This window comes from Aspergillus caelatus, assembly GCF_009193585.1.
Source record: "Aspergillus caelatus strain CBS 763.97 unplaced genomic scaffold BDV27scaffold_347, whole genome shotgun sequence".
NCBI lineage: Eukaryota > Fungi > Ascomycota > Eurotiomycetes > Eurotiales > Aspergillaceae > Aspergillus > Aspergillus caelatus.
Genome location: NW_022475610.1, coordinates 13106 through 28837, shown reverse-complemented (window position 1 = coordinate 28837; position 15732 = coordinate 13106). Strand labels below are relative to the sequence as shown.

Below are 15732 nucleotides of genomic sequence, written 5' to 3'. Positions count from 1 at the left end.
ACAACCGAAGTCTGTTCTAGTTATGGACAACGTTTCTTTTTATTACTCTAAGCGGATAGAGCATATGTGCTTGGAAGCTTGAGTTAAACTGATATATTTGCCGCCATACTCACCGGACCTAAATTCTATTGAGGAGTTTTATTTACTGAGTTAAAAGCTTTTATTCGACAGTACTGGAACTTGTATAAAGATAGCCCTGGTTAAGAATTTAATGTCTTCCTTGAATAGTATATCGGTGTTGTAGGGGCAAGGAAATAAAATACGAAAGGGTATTTCTGGAACGCAGGCCTAACAATAAAACAGTTTTAACCGAGCTCAATACTATCAGTGTTGTCATTGTTGAGCCGATTTCTTAAATTTTATGCCAATTGTACTTTGGCTCCTTGCATAACATATCGAGTGTAATTCGCCGTACTAAGGCTACACTGTTGGCTCTTTCTCATCCAGTTCCGAGTTGCAAGATGGACTAGTCTGTGTACATTTAGAGATCGGTCCCCGCCATCCTCACTAATAAAGGAAAATGTCTTGAGGAGGCCGATGGCATCTATTCTCTTCTTGATCGAGATGCCCTGGGGAAGTAAAGACTGTGGAATATCGCGAGAATTGATGCAGGTCATAAATGGCAGATAGTCCGCCGCGGGTTCATTTAATTGCTGAATTTGCTGAAATAAGATAAACAAGGTTAACACAACAGGATTCTGGGTGTCTTTGTATCGCCTTTTATCCCCAAAATCTTTGCTTAGCAACTCAATTATATCAGACTCCTGGTTCTGTAAAAGTATAATATAGTTAGAGAGACCATTGCTATTTTCATTGATATATACTGCCGTCTGTGTGATTGCTAACGGGAGGAAGGCCAGCTGCTCAAACAGACTAATGGTTATATTATAATCATTAAGGTTTTTTCAATCAGGGAGTTTTGTAAAATTTTGACAACAGTCTCTGTGTCCGGCTCAGAGATTATTATTACATAAGACACTAGTCACCAGGAGATGATCTGGACAAACTCTGGCTGTAGGTACCAGATCTGCTGCCAACGTTGATACCAAGTGTCATCATCTCGCCAAAGCCAGTTCTTGTCGTACCCGGGCATATTGGTATAGAACCAAGGAGACACGGGCATCATGTATGGCTTACCCGTCTCATTCAAGGTTTGAAGATACGATGCATCGATAAACGTCGTCATGTTCTTATTACCCCATGGCCACGACGCCCAATCTGTCAACCTTTAGTCAGCCTTCTATCATTCTCAAATTGAAAACGGTTCTGTTACATACTGAAGAGTCCATCCACAACTCCATCTGTGGCATCTGCGGCAGGTATAGCACCTAGGGAAGACCAGTCTGGCACGAAGAAACAGCCTCTCTGGGCCTTGATATTATTCCAATCTCCAGCGTTTCCAGGGCCCTCGAAAGTCGAGACAAATGGACCTCCTTTGTGTTGGAAATACGCACTAGAACTGCTATATCTCTTGATCAAACTGATCAGCTTTTCTTGTGGCCAGGAACCGTTACCGGCGTAGTCGAACGAGAAAAAACAATTGAAAATTCTCTTGTTCCGCGGCTTGAAAGGCCAGTGCCAGGGTATCTTCGTTGGCATACCAGCCGTACGCCATATTAAGAGCAAAGGCATCAATATGTGCTTTGGTGGCGAGTCTAATGTCATGCTTCCAGTCTGGCAACCCCCAAGTCGGAACATTGCCCACCTGCACGTATGGTTAGTCTCAAAATATACCGTGGTTATCTAGTGACATACGATAAAGTGGGCAAACACAGCAGCTGCCTGCACATGACTCGCAGTGAGCCATGCCGTATAAAGAAGGAGACGCACGAATCGCATTTCTCTCAGACGACTGTTTAACAACGATGGAGAAGACAAAATTCACATTGGGAGTATTCTTCTCCAGCTTATGTACCCAGTCATGCAGATGAACATGCCATTTCGAGAAAGGAAAACCATGCAAAATAAAAGACCAAGGGGTAAAGGACATGAGGGCCGTCACTCCAGACTAAAGTCTGCCGCGAGACAGATTGATCAGTCAGGAAAAGCCGTCCATCTTCTATGACATTGCATGGCTACCATTCGTAATGGAAAAGCTGATAGGAAACGCGATTTTATGCATCAGTGAGGGGTCATCACTGAATAGTAGACCTTGCTTAGCTTTAACTGGTGCATTGTCCATGAAGTGAACTATATGACGGCCTCACCTAGCGCTATGTCCCACCATGAAGCAGGATGTTGAGGGTATGATTAGTCATGATACCTATGAAGGCACAAATGCCTGAGGTGTAATATTGGCAATCTTGGTGATCCACTTGGCTCTAGCTAGTTCCTGGTCCAAAGTGAACCCCTGTGTACTGTGCACCCGGAGCTCCGGACCAAGCTTTACTGTCACATCGTCCCGGCACTAAGAAAAAAGGCTACTTAACTACATCTGAAATCTCCCGGGCCTTGTCTTATTGCCATTTCGGGCGTTACATCGTCCCCGCACTAGGAAGTCAAGCTAGACAAGCGAGAGCCCTGTGAACTCTTTCTTGCGCCATACTCGTAGTAACTGAGGGAGGAATGAGAGAATGGTAGGAATCAGGAGAAAGCTTTACTCATTCGATATCAGCATATTGGTTTGTTTCATCATCCTTTTTGAGATGCACGTACATTCTGATCCACGTAGGAAGGATATTCGGGTCCATATTGGAATAGATAGAAAACGGAAATAACAGTAGAAAATCCGGCATTCCCACTGATAAGGGCTTGGCCTAGATATAGACTAGATAACTCGCTAGCCAGAGCTGATTCAGGCCTACTGCACTCCACTGTGGATTCAGTCCCATTGGTTGCACCTTACATAGCTTTTGCTGCATATCTCAAAAGTTTCCCGACACGCTAAATTGGAATATCACCAATGATCAAGGGTCCAAATGATACTAGAGACGCTAGTAGCCACTCAGAGTTTCGCATCACAAGCTCTATGGATATACTAATTAAATATCATATGTTCTCTTTGATAGAGATTAACTAGCTTTTTCTTATACTGTATCATAGTACTTGGCGTTGCTCGTACCGCGGCTTAGATATTAGCACCGCGGTAGTCTATAGTAGAAATAACTGGGCGAAGGCGCCCACGATGGGGCAGCCTCAGGCAGGAATTATGGCCCACAGGCGGTGTGTAGGCTGAGAGTGCGGGAGCATAGCAGATGATGGTTGCTGACAGGCTACTATCTGGTAGATCATTCTAAACATAACACAATCTAGTATTGAGTCCATCGGAAAAAGCGCTGTGTTATATAACTCAAAGCAGGCATTGTACTTCAATATAGCCGGTAGCCATAACTTAGATATTACACAATATAATGTCTACTCGACTTTTCTAACCAATGAGCGACAAATCTCGTAGCTCCACGCAGACCTAGCCAGCTTATTCAATCCTCCATCTATACGTACAAAGCAAGCTATTAAAGGCGTTGGTAAGCAATATTATCGATTTCAATAATTTTGACATATTGTATCCTAATTGATGCTCAATGGCATCCTCTCTAATACTACTCAGCAATTGACCATCAACTTCCTACACCGTCGATTTGTTTCGAGTGGTCCGGCCAATAGAATCGTTCCACTGATTGACAACAACATTATTGAAGTACATATTTTCGTGTTCCCCGGGCCATCACACAAATACTGTCACGCGACAACGGCTAGATAAAATATCCAGTCCCACACAAGAAATAAATACAGCGGATTTAAAGGACATTAGAAGTCAGAAAGCGGACAGGGAAAATTGCCAGCCTAGAGCTTATAAAGGTGTCCGCTCAGACAAGCAAAATCGTCGAACGTCAACTGATGCGGGCGTTAGGTATGTGCCATGCCGCGCAGGAAAAAGTTGATTGCGGGTTGGCAGCCCACTTACATGATCTGCGCCTTTAGATTTATCTGCAGTGGCATGTATGCTATTTCCCTCCCCACAAGCAAACACTGGCTGTGCGATAAGTGTTGCTTACGTATCATACATGTCTTAAGGTGCGGCAATTCATTGGGGCATCCACTCTCGGCTTCACAACGAATCCGAATTCGTATCCGCAGTACAACCACTGTCAAGATTCTTGAATTCAGCATTACCAGCATTCTCGTGATTACTGGTGAGGATGCAGTCAGATGCGAAGGACTATTTATTGCCCGGTTTACCCGCGAACCTATCATAGCCGCACCACAAGGGCAATCCTAGGAATAAAAATAAATGGTACAATACACACATAAGATGCTATAAATGGTCCACACCGCCCTTATAAGGGAGGCTGCCAATAGTATCCGGTGAAATGTCTCCTTGATTGATTCCTGAATTTCCTAGAATTATTTTCGCTGCTGTGGTCTTATCGTCTGCTTGCTTTTATTGGTTTCTTTCCGCCTCTCTCCGAAGAGATCTATTAAAACCTTGGCTACGAGGGATGAAAAATAGAATACCATGCAAGAAGTCACTGCTGGCCTCGGCTAGGCCCGAAATTCGTAAGGAAAGAAATCGATTAAGTGAAGGAATATATTTAGAAACATATTTTATTAGTGGATACCTGTCTATCGCTCAAGGTCAGGGGTCAGTGTATGAATAATCATCAACAACAACTATATCATAGACCGCAGCAGAGAACGCAAGGAATACAAACAAGAATGGAAAACATAAAAGAAAGGACGGCACATCCACTATATTGACTGGACCCTGCCTGTAAGCCGCACGCGCCGGGTATATGGCTCACTCCCTTGGAACCGAGCCTGCCTGCTTACCCAACTCCGAACCGGCCACTCATGGCTTGTAATACATGGCAAGCGGCACAGCCTTGGAGATAGTCAACCGGTGGAAGTAAAGAGGAATAGAGACTGTGACCAATATATTAGTTCGCTGCCCGCGACTGAGGGCCTATGCTAAGACCTACGGCTGAGAATTGGAAAGGCACTCAATAATATTACTGCGATGCTGGGAGGAACCGACCAAGGTAAGGACAATAGGTTATAGGTTGCTCCGCAGGAGAATATCTCAGGCGCGGTTCTGGACTTTTCATAAGCATCGCCGCGCGACGAGGGCGGCAGAGCAGACCCCCCCCCCCCCGGTATCGATTGACGAAGCTCATCGGGAAAGTAAAAGCTTACTGTAAATAGATGCACAGGTAGGCTACAGATAGTAGTAGTCCGGCATATCGCTTAGCGAGGGGTCAGCTGCATGAATACTAGCTATCACTATTAACTGTATCCTATAGCGGCTAGGACTTGATAGGGTTTTTAACCCATTTTTAGTAAACTTTGCATGAGAACACAAAAGGCAAATTACAAAATAAAAGCAAAGCATCAAAACATGGACTCTATACGCCTGGGGAGCGACATGAATGTGAAACAAAGTGCGAACTCTGTAACCATTAGTGTTGTAACCAATACGTATCTGGAGTGCAAGTTTGCTTTCTAAATGTTCAAAGCTGCTGGCGGTGTATGGAAAAATAATCGAGGCCTAAATGTTGGCCCTCTCTTTGGCGATATCAAAGGGAGACTGTTAGTTAGGCGGCCACATACTTCGGATCGCTGATTATACGAGATCACGGATTGTTTCCATGCTTGTGCACCTTCTTATGGGTACACTGCTAATAAGGAGAACGCTGTCGTTGCCGTTGCAATTACCGTTAGAAGAGCTATAATGGGCCAGTTCCCATTTTTGGCTGTGTAGATATTGATAAGTGTAGTGAGAAGTCTGGCTACTGTATTGAGGGCAGTCGGGCTTGTAGATCTTGGTTAATGCCATATTTTTCGATCACTTCCGTGGGAAACTTACATAAATAAACGGTTAATAAGCTAGAAATAGTTTTGTTTCCATCTGAAGAAGAGGTATATTATTGTGAGGGAGTCTTCGCTGCACTTCTCGACGAGACGTTAGGATGCTGTATCGAATCTTGGGCGATCCAGCTCCATGCCAGTGAGCAGGCATCATCCTCAGCACCGCAACCACGCTTGTATACCGCTAACCTAATATCGTGCGCCGGTAGAATCACCGGGAATCATCATTGTTCACGCTTAGCTTAAGAGCAGGGAGGGCAGGAAGTGGTTTCTAGGCATCAGGATACTTGGTGAAGATGGCCGCACTTGAGCGGAGGCATCGACCTTGTGGGTCAGTGAAAGAGTTGCCGTTATGTAAGGTAATGGAATCTACGTGTTTCTCTCTAGCTCTCGCGATTCTGAACTACGGTCATATAGCGCCAACGTCAATCTCATTTCCCCAATGAGCCCAGTGCATGTAAGACGCTTCACATGCGACACGAGTGCAGCAATTGACGAATGAAATTTCACGCTAGTAGGGAGCAGATCTGAACCCCCTGTATCAACTGAATCACCTGAGCGAAAATCCCTACCAGATACCTTACCCGTCCTGTTCGTGTTCGTCTCGCTACCAGTGTATCACACTGAATTTAACAAATAGCAGTAGTTTCCATAGAGTGGGGTTAGGAGTTGGTCTCACTTAAGTGCCCGTTAGCGGATGCCCTAATGTATGGCAGCTGCGCCGCAGGTTCCGAGGTGCCCGTAAGCGGTATTTATCGGGTGGCCGGCGCTTAGAAGTCACTCAAATATAGGAACCCCTTTTGACCCCGTTCTTACATCTTCAATAGTATCTGAGTGCTGTACTATCATTCTCACAACAGTCTTTATAGCCCCGTAGTAGCCAAGATGGGAAAGAGAGTACGCCATTTCGTCGGGGTGGAGAGCTCTGAGCAGCTCGCTTTCATCGATGAGCTTCAGGCGCTTGGACTCAGTAACACCATCAAGCTCCCGGAGGTAAGTTTATTAGATGCCTGGTCGAAGCACATGCTGATGTTCACGGTCGCCATCAGCTTGTCGTCGTCGGTGACCAGAATACCGGCAAGAGCTCTGTCCTTCAGGCGATCACCGAGGTTTCCTTCCCAGTTAAGGACAATATGTGCACTCGCTTTCCTATTCAGATCTCGTTTCGACAGACATCCGCAGCTAAGGAACTTCCTGTGAAAGCTACAGTGGTCCCTGGCCCACTGTCCGAGCAAGACGACGAGTTTCTCGCTCGGATACAGAATTTCGCGATTGAGAAGGAGGAACTGACATCGGAGGTCATGAAGGAGATTATAGATAAAGTCAGTGGATGTGGCCTTGGTCGGCTCTTGTCGTTGCTAACGCAGATAGGCAACGGAATGTATCTTCGGTGACAACAAGTCTACCGAAAAATTGACACTTAGCGATGCGACCCTTCGAATCGAGCGCTCTGGCCCCGATGAAATGCACTGGACTATTGTTGACCTTCCCGGTTTGATACGCGGAAAGAAATCGGGGAAAGGCGGAGATGCATTAAATGACGCCGGTAAGGCATTAAACGACGAATCGCATGTCTGGAATAACGTGGCAGTTGCGGAGGAGCTGGCTCGTACTTACTTAAGTAACGAACGAAATATCATTCTGTGAGTGCTATAATGCTCCTCTAACCATAGCAACCAAGGCTAACGGTACTTAGGGTGGTCGTCGACAATGTGGACGTGGAGCGGCATAAGACCTTTGAGTTGATAGAAGAGATACCGAGTCTGCAGACCCGATGCATTGGGGTTCTCACAAAATGCGATCGGAAGCAAGAAGGATCGGACCATTGGGTATGGCCTCCAAGCCTCTTACGCGATCGTATCCTGACAAATTAGATGATCAAACTGCTTCAAAACGACCTGGCCACTGTTCCGCACTTGGACCATGGTTGGTTTGGACTACGCAACAGATTGCCTACTGAACCTAGTTCCTCTGATGTAGAGCGCGACGATATGGAGCTTAAAGAATTTGCTAAGCCAGCTTGGGAAGGTGTATCGAAAGATAGGACTGGAATACGATCGTTGATGAGCTACATCGACAAGGAGCGACGGGCTCAAATCCAGAAGGAGATTCCTCAAATTATTACAGAGATCACCCAAAATCTCCGTGAATGCGAAGCCACCCTGAAAAGAATGGGGGAGTCTAGGACTACTGCGCGAGCTCAGCGATATTACGTCCTCCAGTTCTGCAATGAGATGCAGAAGATGGCCGAGGGAACCTTAAGAGGTCAGCATCAAGACATACCTTCAACAGATGCAAAAGCCATGCTGCGTTACAAAATCCGACTTCGACTGGATCAATTCCGTGACGATATGTGCAAGAGCGAAAATATCGCCATCAGGTTTACCAACTACCGAGAAGACCTGGAGTGGCTCAGATCTCAAAGCTCCGACCCCAGGGTATGGGAGGAGCATGTGACCAACGGCCAGGGGCTCTACGCAGCAATCGCTCAGGAGGCCAAGATATGCGAAGGAAGAAGCCTTCCGGGGAGCGTTCATCCAGACGTAGAAGAGAAGCTTTTCCGAAAGCTATCAGCACACTGGGAAGGTATTGCCCGTGAGTTTGTCGAGGACGTCAAGGTCATGGTTACAGATTGCTACAACATTCTGTTGAAAATTGCAATACCGAACGGTAAAGTGCGTTTGGAAGTGGGTCGTATTGTTGGGAAAACGCTTGAAGAATGGAACAAAGATGCAGACAACGCACTCCGGGAATTAGTTGAGGATAACCAGGCTCGTCCATTGATTACTCGCAATCCATCCCTACTGTCCTTTACGAGCTTGACAGATCAAATCTTGCTTGGTCATTCCTCCAACAACAAAACAACGAATGGTAAGACCAATGGCACTCTGGATGGTGAAGATGCAAGCCCGTACTTTATACCTACATCCTTGAACCAGATTCTTTCCGCCCGAGCCAGGCTGGATGGATACTATGATATTGCTCTATGGCGCTTTATCGACAATGTCGCAATGCAGGTTATGGAGAGACATGTGCTGGGTCCGAAATGTCCAATGCGCATTGTCTCCGCCGACAGGTTTGCGCAGCTTGATGATACAGAGCTGAACACGGTTGCCGGCGAAGACGAAGCTGATACTCGTATGCGTGCAAGACTGGAGAGGACGCGATCTCGCTATCAGAAAGCACTTGAGCGATGGGAAAGACTGAGGGTTCTCTGATTCACGGAGGGTCAATACGTGCTACCGTATAAAACCGTCACCTATCATCTGGGGTATGATGTATGTGCGCACATGTATACGTTCGAAATATTTTAATTAGACAATAGTGTCTCTGGTATTCTAATTGCTTGATGAAGTATTTCAGTTGGGAACTAGAAAGGTAATCCGAGGCTTCTCACCTAGAAAGTCTCGTTTTGGATATGTTTTCGTTTGTAAATTTATGTATTCGGCGCCTGCTGGTATTTGGGCGCCTCGTTCGACAGTACAGACATACACCAGTGAACGAATAAACACGTATTGTCGCATCCCAGTAGAGCTAATTTTCGTATATATACGAAAGGAAAGATGACATGCATTGGTAGTTGCCTTCAATCCTTTGTTGTAGATCTGATCCAGGCACCCCCGCGACTATAGGTCTATGCAAGTGGTGTCGATCCACGCGGCTTCGCCAATCAATATTGTGAGATATCCAAAATAGAGTTCAATATACGAACACAGCCAGCTGCTCAAAATCAATAATTCCGCAAGGAAGATAAAGAAAACCCGTCGATCCCTAGGTCAAAATCTCGAAGTGGTTTCCCAACCTCACTTTCAGGTTCTCGTGCGGTTCAGCTGTCCTTTATTTTGGTTATTGAGAAAGTGACCTGTCAAGCCCAACACCCATACAAAGGGCTACAGTGGCTGGGATTGAGTTAGTGTGTTAATAATAGATTCAATAGTATCACAGGGTATTGAAGATCGATGTATTAGCCCAGAACTGAGCCTCCATTTTCCACTGGGACAGTGCTTGTAAGAAGTGAAGTATATATATCCTCCTCTTGTCTGGAAAAGCTAGTTAGATTGGCAACATTCCTTAGTATTTCAACCAGCTTGAACAAAATGAAGCTTCTAACAGTCGCATTTTCTCTCCTTCTACTCGGGCATGTCCATGCCACTCCTTTGGTGCTCGACAAAAGGACTTCCTGCCAGGTCGGCGGCATCGATAAGATCGGTGCTGCAGACGCCGCCTGTAGCGCTTCAGTAAAGGCCCCCCTTCTTTATTAATTTCTCTTATTGATTCGATGCTAACTTTATGTCTCAGTGTCTTGCTCAACACGGCAACATTCACGGCGGACACTGTAATAAGGACAAGTATGTCATCAATGAAACAGAAGTTTAACATATCTAATGGCTTCCAGGGTCTGCGTTTGCAATTGATGAACGGTGAAGAGAGAATGGTCAGACGCGTGTGATGACTGGCTTCTTCAGGCTTCGGATTTAGACTTGGGGTTCGCATAGCATCCTTTGTATTTAACGTCCATGATCCGATCCCGAATCGTCCACTTCAACTTATTCAGTGACAATGAGTGATACATGAGTTCCAAAAGGCAAGACAAATAAAATGAGTTATTCAAGCATTTTATGAGTGCCTAAGGGTATTCAACGTGTTTAGAAGCACATTGAGACTTGTAAATGGTGCAATATAAAAGCGATAAATAGGCGCACGACCGATGAATTGAATGACTTTAATAATGTCATGAAGGAGAGTCTGAATGAACGCATGTGGTCAGAAAGGAGATCGGATTAAATTAGTATCACTTAAGTAACATAAACTACAATACAATCATACAACAGGATTAACAAGGATATCAACCTAATGATCAACCAGTGGTGCGGACCAAACTAAACGAGGGAGCGCTGGAATATGCCTTAGGCTGTATCCTTGAGAATTCAAAACAACCACAACCTAAACTACTCGAATGCAATGACAGGATTGATATTGGGCTCATTTGCTCCATCAAATTTCAGGCTTGCGAACTCGGCCACGATTTCTTGCTCTACTACTCCTAAAACTAGAATGCAAGGAGAACATCAAAGAGTGGTTGTTCGCCTTGCCCATTTAATTCGGTGATACATACAGCCACACTAAACTCTGGGATGTCATAGTACGGGACTTGCACTCTGCTTTCTCTCTTCTATATGGCATTGAATTTTAGTAAATATTGGCCTCTAGTGATCGGCAGCTTTAGTAAAGGCGGCCAATAATTCTCCACCCGCAATCCGCGGAGACCGGACTGAAATTCCTTACAACTATGAATGACCGCAAGGGCTTGCCAATTTCCAGAGTTTCTTGTGGATAGGTCGAAAAAATGTGGAGTTGCTCCTCTGTCGCATACTTGAATAACCGCTGGTAAGTATTCAGTGTATTTATGAAGAAGGCGTCCAAAGCAACATACATACCGTGACAACGGCGGAGTGGAGGCGTGATTGAAGGTAATATTCTGTAACTATGACGAACAGTCGAAACATTTACTAGATATAAAGTAATTCTCTGAGACCGGTCGACCCTCTTCACGGAATAGCAGTTATGTTCTGGCTAGTTCCCTGCGGATACAACCTGAATGACGAAGGCTTCATGCACAATCCGCAAGTCCAAAGAGTTTACTTAGAGGAATGCTCAAGTCAGTCTCGACATCACGATCATCGACTAGCCGTGGCGAGGGATTTTAGCCATTTTGTCTATTAATATCATTCAAGAGCCCGAGCGAGTAGAGCGCTACAGTCGTCCATGCCTTCAGCCTTGGGCTCCGCGGGACCCGATTAGTGCAAGTGACGGTTGCCCCTATTTTGTAGCTTTACCATGATGAGTCGCTTGAAACACATTGTACCCTGGTCATACTAGAGTATGCAGTACTTATAGAATCTCATGCTAGTTCCGACAGAGCTACAAGGGAAAATATCTACTGCTTGAGGAAGACCCAAAGTCGGGACACAGAACAGCATGATCATATCTACCACAACACTAAAACAAAAAGGTAACAAATAGTGACATTGGGATTTCAGGGGATTATGTAGAAACGCAATATATTCGAGTGTCGGTTAAGAGAACCACTAGTACTGCGCCAGACAGAAAGAGATAAAAAAAAATACGATACATTCCGCTAAGCTGACTGGCGTCAACGAGGTCAAAGTCGTTTGATTGCTCCCCCCTTGTTGACACTCCCATCATGAAGTAAAGCATTCCACAATCTCCTCGCGTGGAGTGCCCACTTGCTCCAGAGCTCGATAGAAAGCCTGGGGCTTCGCCCAATCCTCAAGAGCGAAGACACCCGTCCGCTGCTTCTGCCCTGGTTCCAGCGCCATCACCATGAGCGCGGCACAAGCGGTTCCCGTGATTGATGCCATGTTCTTCATTATATAGGAGCCTTCACCACTTTTTGTAGTTCGTTTGATAACGAAAGCAGGGTGCTCATGGCGGGAACCAATCGCTCGCACTAGTAGACTGCCACGATATGGCGCTGGTTGGCCACGTGCAGAAGAGGCGATAAAAGCCAGTACCTCTCCAGTTGTGCATTCACCGCTTCGGATCTGGTAAATCATGCCCATCAGTGCATAGCGCTAAGGGCCTAGTGCATGGGCCCCTTGCGCAACCAGCTGCCACAGTTCCTTGATGGTATTATCGCCGCGGCGGAAGTGTCCGGTAAAGCCGCCCAACGCATCGGTCCAGCTATATGTACGATGGGGGATTATTAACTAGATTGACCAAGAAGCTCACGGCCTCGTCCATAGACAATGCTTGACGACGGACGGCAGTACCAAGTCCACGGGCGAACCCATTGAAGGGCGAAAGGTCCGTCCCGCCCAGGCATCAAATACGAGAGGTGGTCGGAAATAGCTGTGGTAGAGTAACTGGCTCCGGATACGCTGTCTCGTGTAAAAGTGTTTCACCAGATTGTCCTACCATGGGTGCGTACCCTGTCTCGACCCATAATTCATTGAGCGACGGCTTTCCATTCGCCCATATCAAGCAAGGCCCAGCAGCAATATACATCAGATTCTTCAGGACTGCCTTGCCAATACCGGGACGCTCGTCGCCGACAAGCCAACAGAGATCGATGGTATCAACCGTGTCAAGATCGCCGACGGCATCAACGGCCAGCATATTGCTCATACCCGGTGAGGCTCCGCAGCTAATATAGCATGGCACGCCCGCATGCTGAGCTTTTTCATGTAAGGCGAGGACTGCCGTAGTACTCTCCTCGTCGTCATCAAAGTCAATGTAAGGCACCTTCGCCTTCGGGCAGGCGGCCAGGACGGGCCCTGAAGTTCGCGCGTACGGTCCAGCACCAAGGACAACGAGGGCAACACCGGCAATCGTGTCGTGCAAACTAGCTTCATCAAAAAGATCCAGCTTTTTTGTTGTCGCACGGCCAGTTGGCAGCTTCGTGAGAAGCAGTTCCAGGGCGTCCGTGTTGATATCCGCTAGAACAAGCAAGGCATTGCTTGCGGTGGCAAACTGTTCGATGGCCACGCGATACATCTCCCCAGCGGCCCCAATAAAAACAACCCGATCTGTGTTGCTGGTGGAGCTAGTCATGCCGGATTTGTGGTAGACTGAGAATTAATACTGCTGTTAAAAGTATTGTAGAGGTCAAAGAAACTATTGTGCCTTCAACACCGGCTTTTATGTTCTTCAAGTGTAGCATGGTTTCCTTAATCCGCGGCTCATAGCCGTGATGCAGTTGACAGTTGTCCGGTCAGGGAAAGCAGCCTGAAGTCACTTACTGCGTTCCACACTGGCCATGTCGAACTCCTCGGCGGATGCGAACTGTATTAAACCCGCGAGTCCACCCCGCTCAGAGGTTCTCCACAATGTGGTATTTCTGTTCCGCAGGTCCGGCTGCACCGAGCCTCACACGTTTGGTTAGGGGCGGACTTTGCGATGGATCAGACGTGTGTAGGGTTTAAAGGAAGAGCCTCCTGAAGCACCGCCAGTCCCTGTAGACATGCATGCTGGTCTTACAACGTGCTAGGTTTGCCCCAAAAAAACGCCAACATAAGGTTAATCCGTTCCTTCTAGTTATATCCCGGGCGGGTGCGCATTGAAAGCTCATCTTTTTGTCATTGCAATCAGCCAATGATGGGTCATTCTCAGGTCCATCATCGTATCTTGCCGTCTGTTTAGCTTATTGTGTCCTGGGTATGTAGTTGGTGGTTGGGGAACGCCAAGAAAGAATCGCTTGAAGAATATTGATCGGCAATTCTTCCCATATCGAGCTAGTACTTACTACTCAATAGAGACAGAGTGACTTGGGGGTTTTGTCACTTTGGTGGTGCGTGGGTCTAAGTATTTCCGTGGTGGAAGAGTTGGCGAATCGATTGCCGAAAGCAGCATCAAAACTATGACCGTTTTCGGCAAACTATTTGTAACTCCATACTCCATAGTCTTTCAACACGCCCCCACAACCAAGATGAAGCCAGTCATAAATGGTAAAATGCACGTCTGCCCGATGACCCACAGCTTTAGTTCACCTTGGCAGAAGTGCGGGACTGAAAGCGGGGTAGATTGTCAGGGTCCCTTAACCTTTTAATATGCCATGATATCTTGCATTTGGATGTCCAGGACCCGAGTTAGCTATTCAATCTTTTTCTCAGCCTCTGATCTACATTCATAGAACTTCTGCATACATCTGAAACCGTATCATGTACTCCCCAAAAATCGGCGACAGGCTCGACAGCCTTGACACCCCATCCATGATTGTGGATCTGGATCTGATGGAAGCCAACATTAAGAAGCTCTTCGACAGTCTCCTACCCACTGGACTCAATATCCGTCCTCACCTAAAGACAACCAAGAGTGCTATTCTCGCAAAAAAGCTTGCCGCTGCAGGAGCCAAAGGCTGCTGTGTGGCTAAAGTGTCTGAAGCCGAAGCAATCACTGCCGCAGGGTTCGACGACATCCTTATCACTTGCGAGGTTATTGGCGAGCCGAAAGTGAAAAGACTGGTGGAACTATTCAAAAAGCACAAAAACATCCGGATTGTGGTAGACAGCGAGGTTGGCGCAACGGCAATTAACAATGCACTGGCGCAGGCGGGTATTGCGGAACCCATCTCCGTTTTAGTGGATCTGGACGTCGGTCTGCATCGCACGGGTGTTGCCAATGCACAGGCAGCGCTGACTCTAGCAAGGCATATCAGCGGTCTTCGCCAACTGCGCTTGATTGGTGTTCAGGGATATGAGGGTCATTTGCAGCATCTTCACAGCTGGGACGACCGTAAAAAACAATGTCTCGAGTCAATGAAGATCCTCACAGATACAGCTATCCTGCTACGCAACGAGGGCTTCAACATTGAAGTGGTCACTACAGGGGGAACGGGAACCGCTGAGTTTTGCGCTACAGTGCCTGGTGTGACTGAACTGCAGCCCGGATCTTTTATTTTCATGGACACCGACTACCGCAACGCGGTGGGAACATTCTTTTCAAATAGTCTCACTTTACTATCGACGGTCATTAGCAAGCAAGGAGATAGGAAGGTAACAATTGATACTGGCCTGAAGTCCTTGACGACCGACAGTGGGCTGGCGGAGTGCAAAGACCCGAGGTACACGCACGAGAACCTGGGCGATGAACACGGCTCACTGAGCTGGGAGAAAGGAACACCAGATTTGGCCGTGGGTGACAGGGTCGAGATGATTCCGAGCCATATTGATCCCACTATCAACCTGCATGATTTCTACTATGGTTATCGGAACGGAGTTATTGAGGAAATCTGGCGTGTGGACTCGAGAGGAAAGGTTCAATGAAAATACCAATCATCCAGATATAGTATTAGGATGGATGACAGCTGGCTGTTCATGATGCAATTGCATATTCGCTTCAGACGCTTGTTACGAACAATGAGAACGATAGAGTAGGCTGTTACTATAGACAGTGCATAATATACAC

At 46.6% G+C, this 15732-nt stretch overlaps 6 protein-coding genes across 6 annotated transcripts; 4 read left to right on the top strand and 2 right to left on the bottom strand.

Moving 5' to 3' along the window:
- Window positions 1–982: 982 nt before the first annotated feature.
- BDV27DRAFT_150598 (glycoside hydrolase family 71 protein) lies at window positions 983–1839 on the bottom strand (the record flags this gene model as incomplete). The annotated part of the gene is made up of 4 exons (XM_032071242.1): window positions 983–1218; window positions 1278–1488; window positions 1529–1705; window positions 1756–1839. The coding sequence occupies 4 exons, from the start codon at window positions 1837–1839 to the stop codon at window positions 983–985; spliced, it is 708 nt and encodes a 235-aa protein (XP_031921351.1).
- Window positions 1840–3782: 1943 nt separating this feature from the next.
- Window positions 3783–4469, top strand: BDV27DRAFT_138006 (uncharacterized protein). The gene is made up of 2 exons (XM_032069125.1): window positions 3783–3939; window positions 4015–4469. The coding sequence occupies exons 1-2, from the start codon at window positions 3860–3862 to the stop codon at window positions 4217–4219; spliced, it is 285 nt and encodes a 94-aa protein (XP_031921350.1). The 5' UTR covers window positions 3783–3859; the 3' UTR covers window positions 4220–4469.
- Window positions 4470–6603: 2134 nt separating this feature from the next.
- Window positions 6604–9269, top strand: BDV27DRAFT_138005 (putative dynamin family GTPase). Its single transcript, XM_032069124.1, has 5 exons — window positions 6604–6798; window positions 6855–7127; window positions 7177–7448; window positions 7502–7634; window positions 7680–9269. The coding sequence occupies exons 1-5, from the start codon at window positions 6691–6693 to the stop codon at window positions 9021–9023; spliced, it is 2130 nt and encodes a 709-aa protein (XP_031921349.1). The 5' UTR covers window positions 6604–6690; the 3' UTR covers window positions 9024–9269.
- A 633-nt stretch (window positions 9270–9902) lies between these two features.
- Window positions 9903–10220, top strand: BDV27DRAFT_163744 (uncharacterized protein; the record flags this gene model as incomplete). The annotated part of the gene is made up of 3 exons (XM_032073584.1): window positions 9903–10043; window positions 10105–10154; window positions 10202–10220. The coding sequence occupies 3 exons, from the start codon at window positions 9903–9905 to the stop codon at window positions 10218–10220; spliced, it is 210 nt and encodes a 69-aa protein (XP_031921348.1).
- Window positions 10221–11956: 1736 nt separating this feature from the next.
- Window positions 11957–13423, bottom strand: BDV27DRAFT_169589 (saccharopine dehydrogenase family protein). Its single transcript, XM_032075077.1, has 3 exons — window positions 12660–13423; window positions 12538–12578; window positions 11957–12401 (listed from the first exon to the last, which is right to left on the bottom strand). Exons 1-3 carry the CDS (start codon window positions 13378–13380, stop codon window positions 12009–12011), a joined length of 1155 nt encoding a protein of 384 aa, XP_031921347.1. The 5' UTR covers window positions 13381–13423; the 3' UTR covers window positions 11957–12008.
- A 964-nt stretch (window positions 13424–14387) lies between these two features.
- Window positions 14388–15703, top strand: BDV27DRAFT_138003 (DSD1 family PLP-dependent enzyme). The gene has a single exon (XM_032069123.1). It carries the CDS (start codon window positions 14487–14489, stop codon window positions 15588–15590), a length of 1104 nt encoding a protein of 367 aa, XP_031921346.1. The 5' UTR covers window positions 14388–14486; the 3' UTR covers window positions 15591–15703.
- Window positions 15704–15732: the final 29 nt, after the last annotated feature.

What these genes read in the sequence shown, in the direction of transcription:
- BDV27DRAFT_138006 (XM_032069125.1), top strand. Translation starts at nt 3,860, where the DNA reads ATGCCGCGCAGGAAAAAGTTGATTGCGGGTTGGCAGCCCACTTACATG. An exon ending in AGATTTATCTGCAGTGGCAT is followed by an intron (nt 3,940 to 4,014) that starts GTATGCTATTTC and finishes ACATGTCTTAAG; the next exon opens with GTGCGGCAATTCATTGGGGC.
- BDV27DRAFT_138005 (XM_032069124.1), top strand. Translation starts at nt 6,691, where the DNA reads ATGGGAAAGAGAGTACGCCATTTCGTCGGGGTGGAGAGCTCTGAGCAG. An exon ending in TGAAGGAGATTATAGATAAA is followed by an intron (nt 7,128 to 7,176) that starts GTCAGTGGATGT and finishes TAACGCAGATAG; the next exon opens with GCAACGGAATGTATCTTCGG. An exon ending in AACGAACGAAATATCATTCT is followed by an intron (nt 7,449 to 7,501) that starts GTGAGTGCTATA and finishes AACGGTACTTAG; the next exon opens with GGTGGTCGTCGACAATGTGG.
- BDV27DRAFT_169589 (XM_032075077.1), bottom strand. Translation starts at nt 13,380, where the DNA reads ATGACTAGCTCCACCAGCAACACAGATCGGGTTGTTTTTATTGGGGCC. An exon ending in GCTATTTCCGACCACCTCTC is followed by an intron (nt 12,579 to 12,659) that starts GTATTTGATGCC and finishes TCCGTCGTCAAG; the next exon opens with CATTGTCTATGGACGAGGCC. An exon ending in TGAGCTTCTTGGTCAATCTA is followed by an intron (nt 12,402 to 12,537) that starts GTTAATAATCCC and finishes CTAGGCCCTTAG; the next exon opens with CGCTATGCACTGATGGGCAT.
- BDV27DRAFT_138003 (XM_032069123.1), top strand. Translation starts at nt 14,487, where the DNA reads ATGTACTCCCCAAAAATCGGCGACAGGCTCGACAGCCTTGACACCCCA.